The following is a 23,812-nucleotide window of genomic DNA, read 5'->3' as shown; positions in this document are numbered from 1 at the left end:
TAGAGAAAGATGCCACATCAAATCTTAGGTAAAAACTGTGTTGTGATTACTATTCCTTGTGCCAGGTTAGAAAAGGTCCTTATCCATCCAGAAGAGGCCTTTCACTCATTGTGTCAAATCCTTCTGTATGCACTGGGCTTTACTACAAAATATTGGGTAAGAATGTAGATGAATTGTAAAAAGGAGTTGCAGCGAGGATTGTAAATTTGTACTGGAGAAGACCTACTGTGGGAAACACCCTTCTATTTATATGTGTGGTTTTATACCCCCTTTAACTCTAAACTTAATAAATCTGATCTTCATTGTGCTAAAAATAGGCTATGCTCTTTCATGGAAAATAATTAATTTAATTCACAGATCTTTCCCCATGATACGTTCTCAGTAAAGATGGATTGCATTCCTTTTTATCGTTCAACTCCTGCATGCACCACTGGAAATCTATCAGTGGTAAACCCAAGGCAACAGATGAATATAGCTACTTCCTTCCTCGATGCCTCGACTGTTTATGGCAGCACAGCTGCCACAGAGAACAAGCTGAGAAATCTGACCAGCAAAGAAGGCCTCCTAAGAATTAACCTGCTCTATTTTGATGAAGGGCTTGAATATCTTCCTTTTGTCGACCAAGTGCCTTCTCCTTGTGCTCAAGATCCAAGGGAGGACAAAGCAGAAAGGATTGAATGCTTCATGGCTGGGGATACCAGGTCTAGTGAAGTGCTTTCCTTGGCAACTCTGCACACTCTCTGGTTGCGAGAGCACAACCGACTGGCGAAAGCCCTAAAGAAACTGAACCTTCACTGGAGTTCTGAAACAGTCTATCAAGAGACTCGCAAAATTGTTGGTGCTCTCCATCAGGTCAGTCTATGCTTGCTGATGTCTTCCTTTCGTATCCTAGTTTCTCCTTTCTCCCGCTTTCATTGAGAGGAATGTTATGGATTGCCACGGTATTTATGCTGATATCCAGGCAGTCCTTGCCTTATGAACCAATTGAGCCCCAACTGAGCAAGACAGTTGCTAAGAGAATTTTGCCCCATTTTACAACCTTCCTTGCTACATTTTGTTAAGTGAATCGCTGTAGTTGTTAAGTTAGCAACACGGTTGTGAAGTGAATCTGGCTTCCCCATTGTCTTTGCTTATCAGAAGGTAGCAAAAGCTACCCTCGGGGACCCCGCAACTGTCCTAAATGTGAGTCGGTTGCCAAGCATCTGAATTTTGACCATGTGACCATGGGGATGCTGCAATGGTTGTTAAGTGTGAAAATCGGTCGTAACTCACTTTCTTCAGTGCCTTTGTAACTCTGAACAGTAAATGAACTGTTGTAAGTTGAGGACTACCTGTCCAGTATAATAGCCAGAGTGGTAAAACTTAATAATAGAATGCTCCATCGATTCCAAGATTTATTTTTCATGCATTACATTTTTGTGTGTATATAAGTGCCCATTGCCACAAGCAAAGCTGGATTGTGCTTCAGTCATATTTATTTAAGATCAATTTTTTGAAAAAGTAGAATTAGAATTATTTAGACATAAGTTGCATCCACACTTGATGGGAAGTAAGTTACCATTGAACTCAGTGTTCTTATTTATTGCTCAAAGTGCTTTATTATCATATCTTGTTGATGGTCATGTGCTTTTATCTATTGTATCTGAAATGTTGTATTCTCCCTTAGAGACAACAGTACTTAACAGCTTTCTCAGCAATAAGCTATATGTGCTTTAACTCATTTTGTGTAGCTGGATACTGAAGGGAAACTGTAGTTCTGATTCACAACTCCTTAAAGACTTGTGTTCTCCCTTGTCTCCCTAAACAAGGGGTAGGCAACCTTGGCTCTTTTATGACTTGTAGACTTCAACTCCCAGAATGGCTCAGGAATTCTGGGAGTTGAAGTCCATGAGTCATAAAAGAGCCAAGGTTGCCTACCCCTGCCCTAAACCAAGATCATCTTTGTTTGAATTTCATTATATCAAGCTGGTTTTACCATTCCCCAAGACTATCAGAAGGAATCATGCACGTTTCCCCAATCAGTTCCCCTGGTGATTATTGTGGATTTCAATATTCATTCAGATTTCCCGACTGAAACTAGAGTCTCTGCTAAGTCTGAACAAAATTTGATTATTTTTCTTTTGCCTTCCATCCATTAACTGCTGAACAGTGCTTAATCTCCTTTTGATACTCTTTACTGATTGGTTCTTAATTACCAGTTCTACATTCTAGCCTTTCTGAACATTTTTTGTCCTTCTTTCTTCATTCCTATTCCCATTTCAGAGAAATTAATAAAACTTTAGAATCCTTCAGAACTTTTCAAGATTTAAGATAATTCCATAATTCGGGCTCTGGGTTTTTCCTTTCTTAAGAAGAACTGTGCGTTCTTGCTAAATGTATACTCATGAGATTCATCAGGTTTTTTTTTTTACACATGCTATTTGATCGGCTATGAAATATATAAAAGTAAAGGTAAAGGTTTATCCTGTCCATTTGTTTCCAACTCTAGGGGTGGTGTTCATTTCCGTTCTTAGCTGAGAGAGCCAGTGTTGTCCGAAGACATTTCTGTGGTCATGTGACCAGCAAGACTGAGGCACACAGAATGCTGTCACCTTCCCATTGAAGTGACACCTATTTATCTATTAATATTTGCATACTTTCAAGCTGCTAGGTGGGCAGGAGCTGGGACAAGTAACGGAAGCTTACCCTGTTGCGTGATGTTCCGGTCTTGATCCCAGACTGTCAGCTTTCCAGCTGATGAGCTCAGTATCTTTGACCACTGAGCCATCGTGGCCCCTTATGAAATATATAGTTCATCAGAAATCAGGTTACCTTTTGTCCTCCCCCTTCCTAATATATGAGTTGAGAAAGGAATGCTTAGCCTGGAACATTCTCCAGCACCATTTTTTCCCATCTTGGTACAGCTAACCAAACATGTTTTTCAGCATTGGTGGCTTTGGATTCACATTTTCCAGAAAAGTTTGCTTCAGCATTATCTGTTGACTTGATCTTTTCTTTCAAAAGAAATCAGTAATTCTGCTAGCCCCACAGCAGATAAAGTAGCTTCAAGCTTTAAGAATGAAAATCTATATTTATTTCATCAGAGTAGTTTACAGTATCTGAGATTTGCTCTTTTATTCATATAGTTTTCTTCTGGGTTTTGGGGGCAGGGGGATAGTACACAGCAATATGGGACTTGTGGTTCAATCCTTATGTTTTTTGATACCTGGTTTGGAGGAGGAGTTATTCTGTTGTTATTCTGTCTTCATCCTGTACTGTCTATGTGATTCTTCCCCTTTTCCTCCTGTGTTGGTTTCCTTCTCTTTTTTTGCTTTCTATGATCAGGCTTATAAGGGTTTTATTTTCTTTTTTTCTTCCCAGCTTCTTTTAAGCATTCTTTTGTTGAAAAACCCTTATTTTGATTGTCTTGTATGTTCTGCCTACGGATTTTTCTTCTTTTTCCAGCTAAAGGTTTTCAGATAATTGTTTTCTGTCAGGTTGCATCTAAGTTTTGAATGGTGTTCTGATGGCTGAAGCCTGGCACCACTGTTTGATCCTCTGTGTTGGCATCTATACCAGTAGCGTTTGATGCCTATGACTCTCAGGTGCCTCTGTTTTGGTTGGCATCTCTAGGTGTCTTTATTTCTACCTCCTCTTGTTGTTTTTTCTTTTTTTTCTGGCATTTTTTTTCTATAGCCTTGATTGCTTCTTTCCATTTTTTTTTCCTTTCGTGGTAGACATTTGAAAGACAAATTCTTGGTTTTCTTCTTTTCTCTCTTCTATGAGGTATTTGTTTCATATTTTGGATTCCATATTACAAAACCCAGATTGAACCGTACTTTCCTTGTTGAGATGAACAAATTTTGACTTCTTTATCAAAATACCTTGAGGACATTTTGAGATGAGTTCTCCAATCACAGACTGAAATTGAAGAAAACTAAACGACTTATCTTCCCCCAGTTAGTTTGCCCCTTGTATCCACTTATTGACCCAGTTCTTATCAGATGGCATCTTTTTAATAATGCAGAACTTGACAATACAAGTCCACGCCCACTTAATGTTCAGACTCTTCATCAAAATTACAATCAAGGAATGTCACCTTCCCACATTCAATGATGGAAATTTGTGGATCACTTTTGATTTCCCAGACAGCTAAATTATTCATTCATGACTTGATGGTGTCAGGCATCTTATCAAAACTTACCTTCATCTTATCTTCATCCTTTAAACCTGCAGTTTGCCAAGAGGCCTTAACCAATTTTCCCATTTCATCTTCCATTGTTGTACAGTTCACTGAGTACCAACCAGGTTTAGAATACAGTTAAATCACTACTCTTAGCATGCATGGCTCTGCAATCCTGGTTACTTCTGAAGTTTCAGATTTGCCTGCATAATGTGCTATGTCAGCTAGAGATTAAAACTGTATTCTGCTTGTGTCATTTTGTATTCTCCTGGATTTTTCTATAGCACCCTAGTGGCATGTGAGTTATAAAGAAAAAGATGTATACATATGTATGTATGACAGAAGTTGATGAAAGCTACGGTACAGATGAAAAGTTCTGGAGGATATTGGTTTGCTTCCCTCAGAAAACTGAGTATTTGTCATAGTAGTTCTATCAAGTTTGAGTGCTACACGGAAGCTATGGGAAACTACTCCAAATGGTGGTTATAATATAAAAATATCACTGTGATTATAGGAATCCACAAACTGAGGATCAGGCTATATCAACTTATGACCATGGTTGATATTGGAATTTCTGTTGCTAAGCAAGGCAGTAAAGCCAATTGTGCCCAATTTTACAACTTTTTTTGGCCATGATTGTTAAGCAAATCACTGCAGATGTTACATGAATTACGCAGTCGTTAAATGAATATGGCTTTCCCCATTGATTTGCCATGTCGGAAGTTGGCTGGGAAAGTTGTAAATGTTGATCACATGACCCCAGGATGCTACAACCATCGTAAATATATGCCAATCGCCAGGCGGACTTGACCTTTGATCATGTGACCGTGGGGATACTGCAGTAGTCATAAATGGAGGAACCGGTTGTAGGTCACTTCAAACGGTCACTAAACAAATGGTTGTAAGTTGAGAACTAACTGTACTTGCAGATCCCCTTTCCTGAAGCCACCACATTTAACTTAGCACTTTCATAAGAGAGCAGAATCGCCTGGCCCCCTCAGAGCTGCAGGGATGCATTAGGGAATTACTGCTAGATTACAGCATGAAGCCTGTCTCTCCTTTTGAGGTTTGGTGCCAACTTGAGAACAAGTTAAATCTGTTAGACTTTGACAGGCTTCTTACTGTAAAATATCGTTCTCTGCATTTGCTCACATGGATGCCATTATACTGATTTACTGTCCACAGGCACAGAGGGCCAAGAGCTCCTCGAAAGTGATGTGTTACAAAGGTACCGATTTAATCCATTTGGGAGGGGAATACTTCCTGCATACATACTGTAAATGCTTTGGCTTGAAGTTGCAGGGTTTTAAAATAACTCAGCCAATTCAGCCTGCAGGGAAAATGTTGTCTTCTTCCTTCAGTTATCCTCTGTCCTTGTGAGAACTGTGGTGGTGCAGTGGTTAGAATGCAGTATTGCAGGCCAACTCTGCACTCCACTGCCAGGAGTTCAATCCTGACCAGCTCAGAGTTGTCTCAGTTTTCCATCCTTCTGAGGTCAGTAAAATGAGGATCCAGATTATTGGGGGGGGGACAATATGCTGACTCTGGAAATTGCTGAGAGAGGGCTGTAAAGCACTATGAAGTAGTATATACTGTAAGTCTAAGGGCTATTGCTATTGTGGAATGCTATTGCCATTGGCCAGGCCAATTGAGAGTGACAGAAGTCTGAGGCTTCCTTTTGCCCTATTTACCAAGCTCTTTAAAAATAAAAAGTTCAGAAGATACATTTCTAGCTGGGTCTTGCTCTTGCAGCTAGTTTTGTGCCTGTAGGGTTTCCTCTTCCCACTCTGCCATCTTTGAATGTGGCTCCCATCATCACACATTTGCAATCAAAGGGTGTGTTTATCCAGTTCTGAAACAGAACAATTCAGTGTGAGACATCTGCAGTCCTAGCATAACTCAACTGGAAGCAGGGAGGTACTCTAAGAGACAGCTCCATAAATTGTGAACCTCTTACTTGAGTCTAGAAGAAATTAAACAGGTTTGTCTCAAGCCAGAAAATCTATGTAGGAATGTTCTTGCTCAAAAAGCTATGAATTAAGTCCATTTTCTTCACCTAACCAGGCTTTAATTTTTCATCTGAAAAGGGTTAGGCAGAAGCAGTGCCTGAATCAATTTGGGAGTCAAAATTTCAGCCAGCAAATAAGCAGTCAAGTTCCAGGGGGAATCGATTACTGTTGCAATTGCACGATATGCAGCAATTGCACAAAACACAATTTCAAGAGAGTTGTTCCTGTGAATAACATTCCTCTGACTTTCTGGTCCATAATCAGAATAAAGATGTGTGATTCAGCCCCGGAGGGGTCTTAAATATTCAAGCATCTTTTATTCCCCACCCAGAACTGAAACTGAATAGCTCAGATTTAATGCAAAGTCAATTCCTATCAAGGATCTCCTTCAGTCACTTGCTTAGCTATTGGGGTTCCCCATCTGTTGCTGCCAGCATTCTCAAGGGCTGAAGGGCTTTGTGTCCTGCTCCATATGAGAATTCCCCCACATCAAGTTCAGAAGTGGTACAGCCTGGATCTGTAGCAAGAAAGGCTTAGAATTGACAGGTTTGCTGCTTCATGTTCTGAGCCAGATTTGGCATCTATCTTAACTAGATAAAGACGTTGTAGTGGGATAGCATTCCCAGAAAGAAGCAGTAGTAAGTTTGAGGTTCTTCCCAGGTAACTTCTGTGTCTCAGAATACCTTTTATTAGTGTGATTGATATAACCCTACTGGCCTTTATGAAGGTCCTGAACACCTGATTCTCCGTGTAGGAATTGACCCAGAAGATATGAGATTGTGGCAAGTACATGAGGTTGCATATTGCTGATAATGCAGTGTCTTTTATTATTTTGTTGCTATTCTTATGATTTTTTTAAAATCCTTGTTAGCTGCCCAGAGTCATTTGGCAAGAAGCAACCATATCAATTGAACAAATACATAAATAACAATCATGTACTTTCCTGGACAGGGAAAAATCTAAATTTTTGTTCTCACCTTAGTAACCTCACAGTTAAATTATTGGAATGCATTCTGAATGAGGCCATTATTGCTCTCAATGTGGAAAATGCAGGCAATACAAAGTGTAGTAACAGATTGAGTGGGCCACCTGGCCATTTGTTATACTAGGACCGATAGAATAAAACTAGTAGTCAAAAAATACGATAAAACTTAACTATAGTTTCAACTGAGAAACTGTGACCATTCTAGGCTAAGCCAAGTCCAAAAATACTTGAGGATTCCTGGAAGTCTGGCACCCAGACAGATCAGCCATCAACAGGCACATAGACATAAACAACATTTACATACCATTCCAAAGAGACAATCAACATCCCAAAACACCTCCCCATCAGCAATCAGCACCCAGATGAGCAGAAATTAACATCAGACCAACAATCTAGAAGCAAGCAACAGCCCAATCATGGAATTGTCAAACAAAATAAAAGTAAACATCCCAACCAAAGAACCTCCAAAACCACCCCCACCAACACTGACAGGGCAAGCCACTGTATATAAACAGAGTAAGCCCTGCTCCCTACCAACATGGATGATGTTACCTAGTGTGGGTAATGAAACATATGCAAGAAAACAGCTAAGGACAGAGAGCACCAGGGTGCCCCATTGTTATACCTATGTTGAACCAACACTACTGGTTGCCTATTAATACTGAGATACATCCTAGATCATGATTTTGATATATAGATTCTAACTTGTGATCAGGATACCTGACAGCCCAATTACAGACCTGGGCAGTCATTATTAACCTCAATAGAGAGAGTTCTGCTGCAATGCCATAATCAATTGAGGTCATCTCAGAGTTACTTGTGCCCCTGCTATCTGGAATTCGGTTCCCCATAAATTATATGAGAACCAAGTTGTTCTGTTTTTAGATGCCTATTAAAGACCTACTTCTTCCTGTAAACCTTCCCCAAGTGAATGCAACAGAGGAATAGTTTGGTTGATTTCCCTTTTTCCTTTTCCAATCTTTTTAATGGGTATGCTGTAATTTAATTTTATTCCCATGCTCCTTTCATTACTTTTACTGTAAACTGCTTAGAGATGAGGCTGCTTAGAAAGCCATATCAAAATACAATCACTCAATTAGTCAGTCAACAAGTCAAAGCAACAAGAAGACCAAGAAAGTATATTTTTTGTATAACTTATTTTTTTTTCCAGAAGCCCAAGGTTAAAGTACTACTCATCATCTGTCTGAGAATTGCAATTTAATGAGATCAGCCTTTGGCACAATAGAAACAGTTTAGAAAGAATCTTGTCAGTTCAGGGACACTTACCACATTGGTAACATAACTTACAGATCCATAACTGAAGTATGGATACTTAACTAGCAGCTAGCATCTTCTGGAGTTGAACAAGTCAATTGTGAATGTGAAACTTTCTTATTGAGCAACTATAACTATATTCTCCTACAACTTGGGGAAAGTAACTAAAAGGATAACATCTTAATAGTGCAAATAGGGAAGCTGAGAAATAAATACTAGAATTTTTTATGTCCTAGTACAGAATATTTATACAAATTACAAAAACAGATTTAGCTTCTTTGAGGGATGAAAGAATAAGGTATTTTTTTCCATGGTTGGAAAATATTGTGAACACTTCATTATAAAAATGTAGTAAATTCATAGAAAACATCACTGGGGAGATTAAAGTAGAAAGGTAGCATGAATCCAGGTCTCTCAAGGTCATGTCTTTCCATCCTATTGAAATGACATTGTACTAGGAGAACCTAAAATTAAAAGCAGAGGGGGAAATTATATCATGCAATTTAAGGTTATTTCTGAAGTCACCTTTGTTCCTGTTGTTACTCTGTTTACTCAAGGCATAAACATGCTGGTTGATTTTTAGTGTTTCGGTAGCAGATTCTGGTACATTTAGTACAGGTAGTCCTCACTTACTGACTGCAATAAGGACTGGCAACTCCATCGCTAAGCAGTGCAGTCATTAAGTGCACCATCACATGACCATGATTTGTGACTTCCCGCTGGCTTCCCCATTCATTTGACTTGTCAGAAGCCAGCTGTGAAGGTTGTTAATGGTGATCATGTGACTATGGGATGCTGTGACCATTGTAAATGTGTGCTGGTTGCAAAGTGCCTGAATTGTAATCACATTATAAGTAAATGCTGCAGTGGTTGTGGTTTCAAGGACCAGCCATAAGTCTTGATTTTCAGCATCATCATAACTTCAAACAGTTGCTGAATGAATGGTCAGTAAGCAAGGACTACCTATAATAGTTTGTCCTGGCCTACTATATCACTCTCCATTCAGATCACAACCAATCTGCTATAAGTGATCAGAAGCTTGCCAAATTGAAAGAAGCACCATATGGGTTACTTTGGTCTGGATAGATAGCATCCCTAGGACCTACCTAGTGAAAGAAAACCCATTTCAATCTAAGATATAAAAAGGGGGGTGTTGAAAGGCAAGGAAATACAAGATAACATTGAAATTATTAGAAGATTTCCGACAAGGACAAAGACAAGAGAGAGAAGAGAAGAAGAATAGAGTGGAGTGGACTCAAGTAGATTAGGGTGGGGTGGGATGGGGTGGGGTGGAGTAGGGGGAGAGAAGAGGAGAGGAAGCAGTAGGGGGAGAGGAGAGGAGAAGAGAGGAAGCAGTAGCTACACCTGGAAGAAACAGAGAGGAGGAGGATCAAGGGTTTTATCCTTAATCTGAGAAGAGAAAGTAGGGTAAGAAAGATGTTCAGTCACTGACTACCTTGAAAAACCATGGAGAACATAATACACTCACAATTTCATGTATTGGTTTTTTTCCCCTCTTCTGTATAGTGTTTCTATTTAGTAATCAGTTAAGACCAAAGTAAACACATGAAACAACTATAGAGGCCAAAGTTGCTTTGCTGATAGAAAATTGTCCCAGCCACTCTTGTCAGAGCTGACTTAAAGGTTGGAGTTTGTTAGTTGGAGAAGGCCATAGTTGGTGACTGAGGGACCCTGGCTTCGGACCCATGAAGAAACCACTCTTTCTGTTCAAAGTACCTTACAGAAAAGGTTGGACCTTTAATTGAGGAAACCTTCATCATGTAACCATTCAAGCTAAGAGAGCCCAGCAGCAGCCAAGGGCTTCTGCTAAAGGTCTCAACAGACTTTCGGCAAGTAGGTTGCCAAAAGGGATAAGACTGAGGCAGAAGAAGATCTTATACTTGTTCCTGGTTGGCTAGATCCAACTTTTCTAGTTGAAGCAGCACTCATAAATTATGAGGTCTCCCTTCAAAATTATAGAAAGGGAATTTAGCCATAACAACCATGTGGCTTAATGAAGGGCCAAATGCATGTTTAAATTAACATTTTTATGAGCCAAGTTATATGTAAAATTTGAAAATAAAAAACCCTGTCAGCATTTTGGCTTCAGAGTTGATATTCAGTAGAATTCTGTGGAAGGGAGCATCCAGGCGTTTGCTGGAACTTTGCACCGATCCTGCCATTTTGTAATTTAGTTGTTTCTGCAGGAAACTCAAATGCTCATTTTTGTTTACCCCATTCCATCGAGAAGGCGGTCTGCTAAAGATTTAATCTCAGCTCCACTGTTTCTCATTTAACTCATATAATGAAAGAGGCCATAGAATCTTCAATTTGCTGTTCTCCAAATACCTTTTAATTTTCCAAGACTTTTACAATGGCAGGCACGCTGAAGCGGATGCTCATCACTTGCACGATCCTTTCATTTCTTCTGCCTTTTGCTTTTCCTTTCAGAGGGCTCTACTCAATTTAGGCCACTGTTGTACTGCAAAGATAAAGGCTTTTATTTATTTATTTTTCCCTGAATAAGACTGGGTATCTCCAAAGTACAGTAAAACTATTTCTTGTCAGAAAGGCTGGCTGAATGAAGAATATCAGCTGTTATTTTTCCTTTGCAGTAGTGTAAGGCAGAGTTGAGTTCAGTTTGAACAGGCTGGCCCAGATGGGATTTTTGAAAACATCCTGATTTAAAGAGATACCCACATCACACTAATGGGCCTAGTTGCTGAAAGTCTTGCTGTTCCAATACTGGAAGGTCTCATAGAAATATTATAGCAATAGCATTTAGACTTATATACTGCTTCACAGTGCTTTACAACCCTCTCTAAATGGTTTACAGAGTTAGCATAATTGTCCCCAACAATCTGGGTCCTCATTTTATCGAACTCGGAAGGATGGAAGGCTGAGTCAACCTTGAGTCAATCAGGATCAAATTCCTGGCAGTAGATTTAAACACTACACCACCACACCATTGGTATCTGGGATTATTTTCTAAATACAATATCCTGTCTTTCAGAACTGCTGTGAGATGCTTTGAAGGGTTATTTTAAACAAATGCATAAATACAAAAGGATGTATTAACTTGGTAATTTGAGATTCTCCAAATATTTTACACAGCAGCCGGTCCAAATCCTCTTCATCGTGGATTGCAGCAGGTTTTTGGTCCAAGAATTAGCTCTCTGTGTTTGAAAAAGAAAACCACCAGAATTTTCCTGACAAGTTAATGAATCATTGTTATTCCAGATTACACAGGTTAAACAGAAATGTTAGATGCTGTTGCTGTTGCTGGGCCTTTCAAAGATGAGATCTTTTATGTCCTACTTGGAAGTAGGATTTTTTTTTGTGCCATGTGTGGTTGATCCTATCAACTGAAGTGATCTGCTTGTGGGTTCGTTCAGGGCAATGAGAAAAGAGGAGAACTATATGAAGGCAGCAGTAATATATTTTTTAAAGGTTGGCTCTTCCAGCAAGGTAATTTGGACTCTGCTGAGCTAGCATTATACACTGTTGCAAGAAGATTGATTTCTTAATCTCTCCGCCATCAGTAGAACAGATACAGGCAGAAGATAGATTACAGAATTTCTAATTCTGAATTAGCACCTTGATAAGGCTACTGAAATGAAAAACCCTTCAATTAATCAGCAATGGACTTAGACCTTGGTTCCAGGACTGAAAAACACCTTCCTAAATTGAGTGTTTAGTGGGACATGATTGGTTTAGTGTTTAGAGCACATGATTGCTTTGTCGTTCAGGAACATTTCTTTGATTGATGCCTTCTAAGGAGTAAGAAAAGAAACAAGTAGCAGATCTGAGTAGTTTGCCCACTCCTGGGCCATCAAACTAGTGCAACACAAGCACTCATCTTGGTTGTAAAATTGGGTGTGGTCATGACTGGAACAACTTACAACTGTAATTTCAGGTTCAGTTATGGTTGTGAGTTGAGGGCTACATGGAAGGTTTTCTTGACAGCATAGGAGAAACTTTCATAGATTGATCAATCAAATCTTTATTATTGTGATAGACCATCATATACTTGCATAGAGAATGTGTTTGATTGCTCTCAATAGCTGAGCCAAAATTATGTGTATTCACACCTAGCACACATAATGAGATCTGGGGGTCCCTGGTCCCCCAATTATATGGGTCAACAGACCTATTGCATGGTAAAAGCATATGCCAAAGAATTTGTATACCAAATATTAGGTTTTAGATGTCTATAGATTTTCTGTAGCTAAATGTAAATGACCTTATGAGATGGATTTTGTGAGCATGTTATCTTAAAATCTGCCCATTATTTCATTCAGGAAAGAAGCCTCTCATCAAAAACCAGGTGAGTTGATGAGCTTGAAAGCGAGTTGGCCAAAACAAGAGTTACAAATGGAATTCAAAGCTGCTTTACATGCAGTGAAGGCATCTCTATCACCTGCTATATTGTCCAAGGAGTCAATTTCTTTAGGAATGTTGGAAGTTTGATAAAAGCAGCTCGACATTTCTTGATAATACTTTGTCTTTTTAAAGCACTATCGATGGAGTTTTCTTATTTTCCTTCTTATTTATTCCTTCAGATTGTTACCATCAGAGACTACATTCCCAAGATCATTGGTCCAGATGCTTTTGAACAATACATTGGTCCTTATCAAGGCTATGATCCCACGATCAATCCAACAGTAGCCAATGTATTTTCAACTGCAGCCTTTCGCTTTGCTCATGCTGCAATTCATCCATTGGTGAAGAGGCTCAATGCGCAGTATAAGGAAGACCCAACTCTTCCTAAACTTTACTTGCACGAAGCTTTTTTCACTCCTTGGAGACTCATTAAAGAAGGTACTTCTTGTAATGCAGTTACATCCACTAACATCACTACAATATCCTTCCTAATTGAATTTTCTTTAAAAGAAAAGGTTTTGTTTTCATTCCAACATTGTTCTGACTGCTGAAGCATTAGCTGACATGTTCTGGTTTTCCATATCTAGCTGGTAAAATTAATTACTCACCCTTTTCATTTAATTTTGCTTTCTGAATAAATTTGTCAAATGGGTTATAACCCAAGAGAAAAAGTTAGGGTGGAATAAGGATAGGTGTACAGACTGCAAGGTGTATATGAAATACAATTAAAGCTCATATTTGCTGAATTATTTTAATAATTTTTCATTTATTTCAAAGATCTAGATTTTTTTTTTTACAGTGTGGTATTATAAACATGGTATCAATAATATCTAAACCTCCAATTTACATTGCAGGGATAAGAAACAAAAAGTCCTACAGATGTTGCTGGATGTCTTCCAGAAAACCCAGGCAGTAACAGTGTAGGTTTTGTGGGTAGTAGCTCAGCAACATTGATATCTTGTTTCTGAACAGGTAGATATAGGATGATCAACAAAGGAGACTATTTGTAACTCAGAGTTGAAATGAAGGGTCCTTGATGCTCTCTGAGCTTGCTTGTTTTCTTGCAGATGTTTCATTATTCAGACTAGGTAACTAGGGAGCATTGATGATGTTACCTAGTAATGAAAGATCTGCAAGTACAGAGACCCTCCACATATGGTGATATAGGCTGTGGGATAGGTGCCTCCACCAAACTTTGTTTCCTTATACAGTAACTTCTCAGCTTAATGGAACCTAACTTAACAGACTTTGAATGCAAGGGACAAAGTGTATCATATACTGCACACTTCTGTGCAGGCATAAATTCCCATTTGCCATTTTAAGCATTCATTTGGATATAATGAACTTTCAGTTTTACCACATGGCCTTTTCCCAGTGGTGGGATTCAGCCAGTTCGCACCAGTTCAGTAGAACCAGTAGCTAAATTTTGTTGAGTTCAGAGAACCGGCTGAACCCATGCTGCTTCTGGAAGTCCATTCTAGGCCTCAGAGGCCTGGGAGACCTCCTCTAGAACGGCCTGCTGGAAATGTGTTGATGTCACTTCCGGAAGTCCGTTCTAGGCCTCAGAGGGCCAGGCCTGCACCCACGCAGAGAACTGGATGTTCGGGTATTTGAATCCCACCACTGCCTTTTCCCCCTTAGTTTGTTAAATCAAGAGCTTAATATATAATTTATTAAAAAAAGATTATGCATAAATGAGAATAATTGACTTAATGATATTAAAGAAAAAGTTGTAATGACAGGTAAGTTATTTTTCTTGGATAGTTGATGAAATCTTATGTTTAAGCATTTATCCCAACTAATTTAGCTTCTTATAAGTGCTACTTATTTTTGTGGTCAAAGGTGGTTTGGATCCCTTGCTAAGAGGAATACTAACAACTGCAGCAAAACTTCAGGTACAGGACCAACTGCTGAATGAAGAATTAACAAAGAAGCTCTTTGTATTGTCTAACAGTGCTTCCTTGGATTTATCATCACTTGATTTACAACGGGGACGTGATCATGGGCTTCCAGGTATACTGGGTGTATTTCCTCTGTGACTTGATTATTCAAAGCTATTCTTTGCCTATGGGTTGGTAAAATAAGTTCCATGAAATGCTAGCTTTGCTTTATCACAGAAGTGGTCAAACTTTGGGATGGATCAAGTAGATGGTGCCACAATGCATGCTACAAACAGCCAATGATAACAGAGAAATAGTGGTCCAAAAGTACAAGAAATAATCATTTCTCTGCCTCTGTTTGTGAGGAACAGCCTTCTTTGATTAAGAAGATAATCAAAGGACATAATGGGGAAGATTTAACATTTAACATTTTCCGCAAATTGACTGATAGAATCTGCCACACAGAGGTCATATGCTTATAGTTCTTGCCTGCAGAAGTTACACCATAAAGGGAAAACATTATGATGTATGTTGGACATATTGAAGGAGTAACGAAGGTTTAGAGGAGTAGGTTCCAAGGCATGATATTTTTTTATTAATTCATATTATTTACTTTCCAAATTCCAAAAAAATTAAGGTATACAAGTATACCATGTGACTGCAACTCTTTAAAGCTTACCTGGTGGATGCAGAGAGTAACTGTATGAACACATGAAAAATGTTGCTGCTTTAAAAAGCTGCAGACAAGTATTACTCTTGCTCCTCTGCATGTTCTAATGCACCTTTTACAAATTATGTCCTAAAATCTATTCAGGCCTAATCTGAGTAGAGTTCTCTCCCTTTCATACACTGCTCATTTTCTTAATTAACTAAAACTTTTTACATCAGATGAGATGTTCCATTTATGCTTTCAGAGCTCTAGTTTTTTCAATCAGTGACCATCCATTTCCAATCCTCTTTCCAATGTTTTATATAATTCACCTTAATACAAATTTCTCTCTTTTAATTAATAGAATATAGCTACTGTAATACTCTGACCAGGAAGATTAGCAGTTAATAGTGAGCCTGACATCTTTGAACCTCTTAGTCCCCAAAAGGCCTAAATCAAATTAGTGATTGGTTTGCCATTATGATTAGCAGGACCAAACTTATTAACAAATCCAGTTACAGTTTTGCACCACAGCCGTCAGTATTTCCACAACGTATTTTGCAGAAAAAAATGCATCTCTATACAATGCTGATGAATCAGAGAGAGTCTGAACATTGTATTGATGCAATGTAAAATGAATGCCATGCAAAATATTTACTATCTCACAGCTTCATTTGCATAGGGTTGCGGATTTGAATTGGCAAAGCCTACTGTATCTCAACTCCCCTCTCAAAGCTTTTTGTCTAATTCTTGGGCTAATTTCAGTCAAAACTAGCTCAATGCTTGGCCCTAAAATTACATCAGATAGGTGGGCTATGCAGCCAATGTAATTTTTTGAGCAAGCAGATGGGTTTCCAATATGACAGATACATTCTTTATGCCAAGACAAAACAATGACACATAGTCATTTTTTTTAAAAAAATACTGGAAAAAGTCTACTGTTGCTCTAGCTTAGTTTACACATGTATTGGGAGCCATGATATATCGGGGTTGTAGGTTTGACAGGAAAATTGAAAAACTTCCCAAAAGATGGTACTGCCACATCATACTGTTGCCATGAAAACTGCATGGTTGTGTCCATATAGTCCCAAGGATTCTCACTCTCCAAAAGGCTTTTTGGTACAAAAATGATTATTTCAGGGAGGCAGGGATTTGGGTTCTTTTTAGAACTGATGCACTGCTAACATGGTACGGGTACTTTTGTATATCTAAAAAAGAGAAATACATTTGAATCTTATTGTGTATGGAATATCTGTAGGTTACAATGACTGGAGAGAATTCTGTGACTTGCCAAGACTAAGGACAGAAAAAGAATTGATGACAGCAATAGAGAATAAAACCATTGTCCAAAGAATTATGGAATTCTACAAAAGCCCCAACAACATTGATGTCTGGCTGGGGGGAATAGTAGAAAATATTCATCCTAATGCCAGAACGGGTCCCTTGTTTGCATGTATCATTGGAAAGCAAATGAAAGCATTGAGAGATGGTGATAGGTAAGTTTACTGTACCTGCATTATTGGATTATACTTGCTTTTACAGAACAGACAGGGTGAGCCTTTTATTATTATTATTAAAACTTTTTACAATTTTACAATAAAATCCCCCTCCCACTACCTCTCTACCCTCCCAAAAACCCTCCCCCCCTCTTCTCAGAGCTGAATACAGGGTTAACTAGAACTAAGAATACAAAACATTTAAACTTAAATAAACCTCAAACAAAAGTTACATTTAAAAAAAGAAAAATCCAATACTTATATATAATAAAAAAATCCAATGTATATATACAATAAAAAATACATTATCTTAAACTTTAAACTTTAAACATAAATTATTCAAAAGCTAAATAATATCTTTTAATATCATACTTATACTGTATAAAATTTATCCATCTTTTCCACACCAAGAGATATTTCTCTTGCGATTGATCTTTCAAATAAGCCGAAATTTTTGCCATTTCTGATAAATAAGAAACTTTAAAAAACCATTCCTCTAAAGTAGGCAAAAATTCCTTCTTCCGATATTGTCCTATCAACAACCTTGCTGTTGTAATTAAATTTAACATTAAAATAATTTCTTTATCATCACAATCAACAATAATACCTAACAAAAACAATTGTGGAGTGAATTTTATCTTTCTCTTAAAAATGTTTTGAATATTCACCATATCTTTATCCAAAAAACTTTTATGCTTTTACATGACCACCAAATATGATAATACGTTGCATCCAAACAACCACATGAGCCATTTTGATATCTGAGTTCAATAAGTTTGGTGAGCACAATGAAGACCTTCCTTCCTTCCTTCCTTCCTTCCTTCCTTCCTTCCTTCCTTCCTTCCTTCCTTCCTTCCTTCCTTCCTTCCTTCCGCAGATTTCTCCATCATCATCATCATTATTATCACCACCACCATCATGAATTATGTTAGCGACTAGCCAAGTTACAGATTCTGCCAAGAAAGAATATGAAACTCTTAGTGACTTAAGGAATTGGATTGAGGACACCCAATAAAACTCAAGGACTCAATACCCCATTACCCCATTACACAGCTAACATCCTCTGCCAATATAGCACTAATGATCTCAATTGCAGATGCTCACTTATCAGTGCAAAGATCGCTGGGTTGGAGGTTAGCCAATCCATGTTTGAGACCTGAATGTTGCTGTGTGGTGGGCTGAGCTCCTGTCATTCACTCCAGCTCCTTGGCATGGACATGATAGAAGCCTCTCCTGGGCATTCTCTGAGCAATGGTGATGTCACCAGCTAATCCTTTCAGCCTGAAGTGCCTTAAACAGTCCGACATGCACGGGACAGGGCAGTGCAAAGATCTACAGTGCATAAGCCTGTCCAGCAACAAGTATATCTGTAATGATGTCAGTGTGAACCAGGAGCCTGCTTTACTAGGGAACTGTTGCTTGATAGAAGCCAAAATGGACACAATTATACTACAAAAGTCTTCTCAGTGTTCACGCTGAAAGCACATCATTTGCAGTAGAAAATTATCATTGGACAACTGCTCACGTGCTCGGTGCTCTGTATATTTAGTGCCTGAGCAAAGTTACATCCCCCCACATGGTGAAGTAGAATTACATTCAGTATTCTTAACACTACACCGTTAAATCCATATTATCTTTATTCCCTATCCTTCAATGCAATGTACAATCCTCAGTCCTTTATAAGATTCTGTTTTATAATACTCTACTCTCTGCACAAATGTTAAACCATTTCTAGCCATGTTCCAATACATATTTTAATATCAGAAAATTTAGTTCTATGAAATTGGGATATACACTAATAGATTGTATTTATACTGGGATCTTCTTTCCATGCAGATTTTGGTGGGAGAACGTTAACATTTTTACTGATGCTCAAAGGCGTGAGCTTGGAAAATATTCTTTATCCAGACTTATTTGTGATAACACAGGCTTGACGAAAGCACCCCTTGATCCTTTTCTACTTGGAAAATTTCCTAAAGATTTTGTGTCATGTGAAAATCTACCTAGGATTAATTTAGGGCCTTGGCGTGAAGTCTTTTGACCAGGTAACTTGAAAACTAATAGATTCCTCTACAAGTGTTTATTGATAAATTCTAATGCATTTCTGGGGCATAATCCCAGGTGAATAAGCATAGGATTGCTCCTCCTTAGTTAGGAATATTTGCAAACAAAAAATATACTGAATGTTTTGAAGGATGGAAGCAAAATGCCTTAATTTCTTCTGCCACCGATTTTTAAGTAGATCTTCTTGCATTGCATGAAAGGATTATGAAAGTATTCAAGAAATATTGTTCAAAATAGTATCAGTGGCTGTGGAACTATTGATCAGATCCCCACCCTTTTTAATGTACACACACTGACACTGTGGATTTGCTTCTATGCTACTGGCTCAGAGTTAACCTTTTGTGAAGTTTTCCTTGCTAAGAATCTAAATTACACCTAGAAAATTGAATTTACTTTCATGTACAGGCATGGGACAGGATTAGTTTAATTATGTTGCTGAATCTCTAAAAAAAAATTGCCAATGCAGCATTTATATACCTGCCAAATTTAAAGAAATCAGGGGCAATACAATGGAATCAAAGGCAATTAATTCATTGAGTGAATATATTGGCAAGGAAAACATACTGTATGTATATTCATGCAGACAACCAGCTACTGGAACATCCTCAGTTATCTGTTAAAAAATGTACAAGATTTTAATGCAGCAGAAACTGAGACTACCAGATTTGCAGTGCAGAGCTCTGAACAGTTTGCAAATGGCAGTAGACAACATTCCATATAGGATGACCTCTCAGAAGTCCCTATTACAGCTACAACACAGCCTGGATAGAATATGATGATAAATAAGCCAGAGTTGGTTTTACAGATCACAGTAGGTCATAATTGGTTTAATTATGGTTTATTTAAGAAATCAGAATTGAATTCACACAAGTTAAATCGTAACCATGGTTTACAAAGCAGAGTAGCAGAGTTCTCACTTCCTTTAAAAATGAAACAAATTGTATGGCTTGGACCAATGTGTTATAAACAAAGTAATCTCTGTGAGAGACATACCCTGACACAAGGAACATATCTTTAGAGTTCAAGGTGAATAAAAAGGTTCTTAATATTATTAACAGATATAAAGTTCCTTATCTGGAGGTTGTAAGATCCTTCTTTGTACATAATGGGAAAAATCTGATTCCTTATGGCCTTGCTCAGCAAAACACCTTATCCATTCTTTGGGATAAGCTACAAACCAGCAAATAGCTTATAAGGATATAGCCAGAAGATAATACATTTGTGTGCTTTTTTTTCTTTGCAAAAATATGGGCAAATTTAAATGACAGTGGTAGGTATCAAGTTTTAGGCATTACATGGTTAAAATAACAATTAAGAAGAATGCTTTCTTTAGAACAGCTTTAGGTTTTCTGTATAAAAGACACTCATAAAGTAAAATCATGTATCATTATGCAAGCATTGAATGAGGCAATTAAGAAAAAACAGTATTTCAACAGTTTAAGAAAATACAAATTGTACAAAAATACATATTGCAGGAGAAAGCAGGAAGTTATGATGAACAGTATTTTAGGGTATATATAACAAGTATACTACCTCTGACAAAGTGCTATTTTTTTTAAAAATTATCATGATAGAAGATTCATTGGGCAATAAAATCAAATGTTATATTTCATTAGGCAGTGAGTAAATAAAAGAATTACTAGCTGTTGGTCAGCTTGACATCATGGTAAATCGATTAAACTAAAGATCCATAATAACAACAGGACTTGGACTTACATACTGTTTCATAGTGCTTTACAGCCCTCTCTAAGCAGTTTACAGAGTCAGCATATTGCCCCCCAAACTCTGGGTCCTCATTTTGCCAACCTCAGAAGCTGAGTCATCCCTGAGCCCAGTCAGGATCGAATTCCAAACTGTGGGCAGAGTTTGCCTGCAATACTGCATTCTTAACCACTGTGCCACCAATTAATAATACATTAATTGTGGCTAAATGAAATAGTAAAAGAAAAATGCAAATTTCCAGGTTCTCTGGAATTTTTTTTGATGTAGGATGTTACTAAAAGTGGTGAAAAGGTTAAGAGGAAAGCATAAAAGTCAAGAAATTAAATTTGATGTTCCAGCCATCAAAGGTGACATCAAAGGTCAAGACTGCAAGACTGAATGTATTAAGTCATGATTACATGTTAGTAGTGTGAGCTTACATCTGCCATTAGGAACAGAAAAACTGTTTCTTCCCCAGCTTTGAAAACACCAAGACTACAGTAATCTACAACAGAATATATATATATATATATATATATATATATATATATATATATATATATATATATATAAAGCTCAGCATTTTTATTAAACAAATTCTAGTTTGATGTTATCCTGGTGCTTGTATGTATTTATTTTTGTTGTGTATATATATAATATCCCTGTTATATATGCAATAAAGAAATTAAATCTATTAGGCTACAATAAGTCCTTTTAAACTCATTATATTGTTTTGTTTTTTGTATATGTGGGACTTCTGTATTTAGCAAGAGATATTGCTATAAATTAGTATCCTACCCATGATGATTCTAAAATAAATAAATAAATATGCATTATGCCATCACAGTGCAAGTTCTGCCTTAGTACTTGAGTTTTGCTGTCACTGGCAAGTTTGTGATGCAAGTGGAGAATATGGCTTCTATTTCAGTATATTAAAGCCATCACCATCAACCAAAGCTGATCAACATTAATTTTTCACCTCATATTCTGTTTTTACTTTAAGAATTGCTCCAGTCAAAGTGGAATACAAGAACTTCATCTATTGCTTAGAGGCTGGAAAATCTTCAGTGACCTTCACCTGATGTAATCCATACCTGAGCCCTCACAAGACCCATCACAAGACCCTCACCTGATGTGACCTCCCATCAGAAGACCTAATGATTACACAAAGCCCTTATAAGCAGAACAACACCAACACTGACATTCCCTAAATTCCTCTGAAGATGTTACCTAGCCTGGTAATGAAATGTTCAGAAACCAACCCACAAGCTCGGAGAATGAACCTCCACCCTCATAAGCTACTTGGACAAAAACAATTATCCTGCACAAAAAGGAAACGGAATTCAAAACCACCAGTCTGTCAAGATGCTTCTCTTTTTTTAAATCTGATATTTTCTTCAAAATTAAATACTATATTTCAACCCAGCCCCACTAAATATCATTCCTTTTGTTTCTTTTTATATAAATTGTATTGAAAAAATGTACATGTACAAAAGAGAAACATAAGAACATATGTAAAGGAAAAGTGTCATAGTTCGGACAGATGAAACTCTTCAAAAGAACTTCAAGGCATTGTTTACCTTAAAGAATCTTATATTCGAGTAGCATAATATCGGCACTATATAATTGAAGCCAAAAACTGAATTCCCCTCCCCTGGGCACATAGTCTCAAAGCACAATTCCTTCCTCCAATTAACTGTCATAAATCACATTCCCCAATTAGCTTGAAGGGGGGGGTTCCTCTCCAGTTCTCCAGCCCACCAATTCTTTATCAGCTCTTGGCTCAATAACCTTGATTCTCATGCTGAGTTTAGTGTTGTTATGTCTAGCTAGACTCTCATTCACATCCCCCCCCCAGCATCATCTAACTCTAAAAGTGAAAAGGAAAAAGATGGCTACATTTTGTCAATGCAAAACATCCAATGTTAGCAGTGTAGATGATAGACAGACAGAGAGATAGATAGATATGAGAGAAAGAGAGAGAGAGAGGGAGAGAGAGAGAGGGAGAGATGCAGTTTACATTAAGCAATAAATTAACTTCTGCTAGAAGAATCAGAGGCAAATTTCTTGAAATAATTAACAGTTATACACAAAATAACAGACAGCACAGTTGCAGGCTGGCTTTCCTGGCCCAGGTGTAGTTTGAATGATTTCTGTGGAGAGAAATCATGGGGTTGGGGGGGATTGATTACCCATCCCTAAAGAGAGGAAAGAATCCCATGGACAGTTTGAATCAAGTTCATTATTGGGACATAATTCTGTTTAGACTTCTGGTCATAAGAAAGACAGAGGAGTTGGACTTAGATTTGCATAGTGCAAAGTCTATCCATTCCTTAAGAAGGCCAGAGATACTTGGCTAATATCTCTTCCTTTGTGTTCTGAGATTATTAGTGCAGACCACACTTGTTCTTCAATATTTTATTTTTAAATTTTATTTTCTCCCATCTTTATTCATTTTAGAAATAACTCAAGCAGAAAACATACCCAATGCTCCTTCCTCCTCCTAGTTTTCCCATAACAACAACGCTGTTGTGAGTTAGGCTGAGAGAGTGGAACTGTCCCAAAATCAGGCAGCTGGCTTTCGTGCCTAAAGTGGGACTAAAGCTCACCGTTTCCTGGTTTCTTTTTCTTTGCTTTTTTTTTCATTTTTATAATGTTAGATTATGGAATAAAATACAAAAATACAAAAGCAAATGATAGGACACAGTGGGAAGGGAAAGGGGAAAGAAAAGTGAGTAGGAGAGGGGAGAAAGAAAAGAAAAGGTATTGATTTCAAACTCCATCTGTTGCAGTAGAATAAAACATTAACATCGAACATCAACTTTTTACTTTTCCACAATAGTATAAACTAGCCATTTCTATAACAACAAATCAATCTAATCAGTAAAACCCAAAATCACAGTTTCATTTTTTTTCCACCTCAAGCATAGTCCAGAAGCGGTCTCCATGTAGAAACAAAGGTATTTGTATTCTTTTCTTTAATCAAAACAGTCAATTTCGTAATCTCTGCCAGCTCCATCAACTTCTGTAGCCATTCACCCATAGTGGGAATCAAAATAGCCTTCCATTTTTGACTGTTTCCTGGTTTCTAGCCTGATGCCTTATCCTCAACTTGGCAAAAGACAAACCTGTAGTTTAGCTCAGTATACTGCATCTCCGCAGAGCTTCACATTACTCTCTAAAAAGCCACAGCATTCAGGAAGATATA

At 37.8% G+C, this 23,812-nt stretch overlaps 1 protein-coding gene across 1 annotated transcript in view; it reads left to right on the top strand.

The window, feature by feature from the left end:
- Positions 1-21,960, top strand: part of TPO (thyroid peroxidase) — a 36,004-nt gene extending 14,044 nt beyond the window's left edge. The window contains exons 5-10 of the mRNA XM_039348052.1: positions 358-852; positions 12,994-13,252; positions 14,657-14,827; positions 16,602-16,839; positions 18,676-18,884; positions 21,608-21,960. Coding sequence (XP_039203986.1) covers positions 358-852; positions 12,994-13,252; positions 14,657-14,827; positions 16,602-16,839; positions 18,676-18,880 — 1,368 coding nt within the window. The 3' untranslated portion in view covers positions 18,881-18,884; positions 21,608-21,960. The remainder of the gene's footprint in view (positions 1-357; positions 853-12,993; positions 13,253-14,656; positions 14,828-16,601; positions 16,840-18,675; positions 18,885-21,607) is intronic.
- The last annotated feature ends 1,852 nt before the right edge of the window (positions 21,961-23,812 follow it).

The sequence above is a fragment of the Crotalus tigris genome, unplaced genomic scaffold (genome assembly GCF_016545835.1).
Source record: "Crotalus tigris isolate CLP2741 ecotype Arizona unplaced genomic scaffold, ASM1654583v1 scf7180000018117.651136, whole genome shotgun sequence".
NCBI classification, from domain to species: Eukaryota; Metazoa; Chordata; class Lepidosauria; order Squamata; family Viperidae; genus Crotalus; species Crotalus tigris.
The sequence above is the reverse complement of the archived record's forward strand: the minus strand, read 5'-3'. Positions and strand labels throughout refer to the sequence as shown.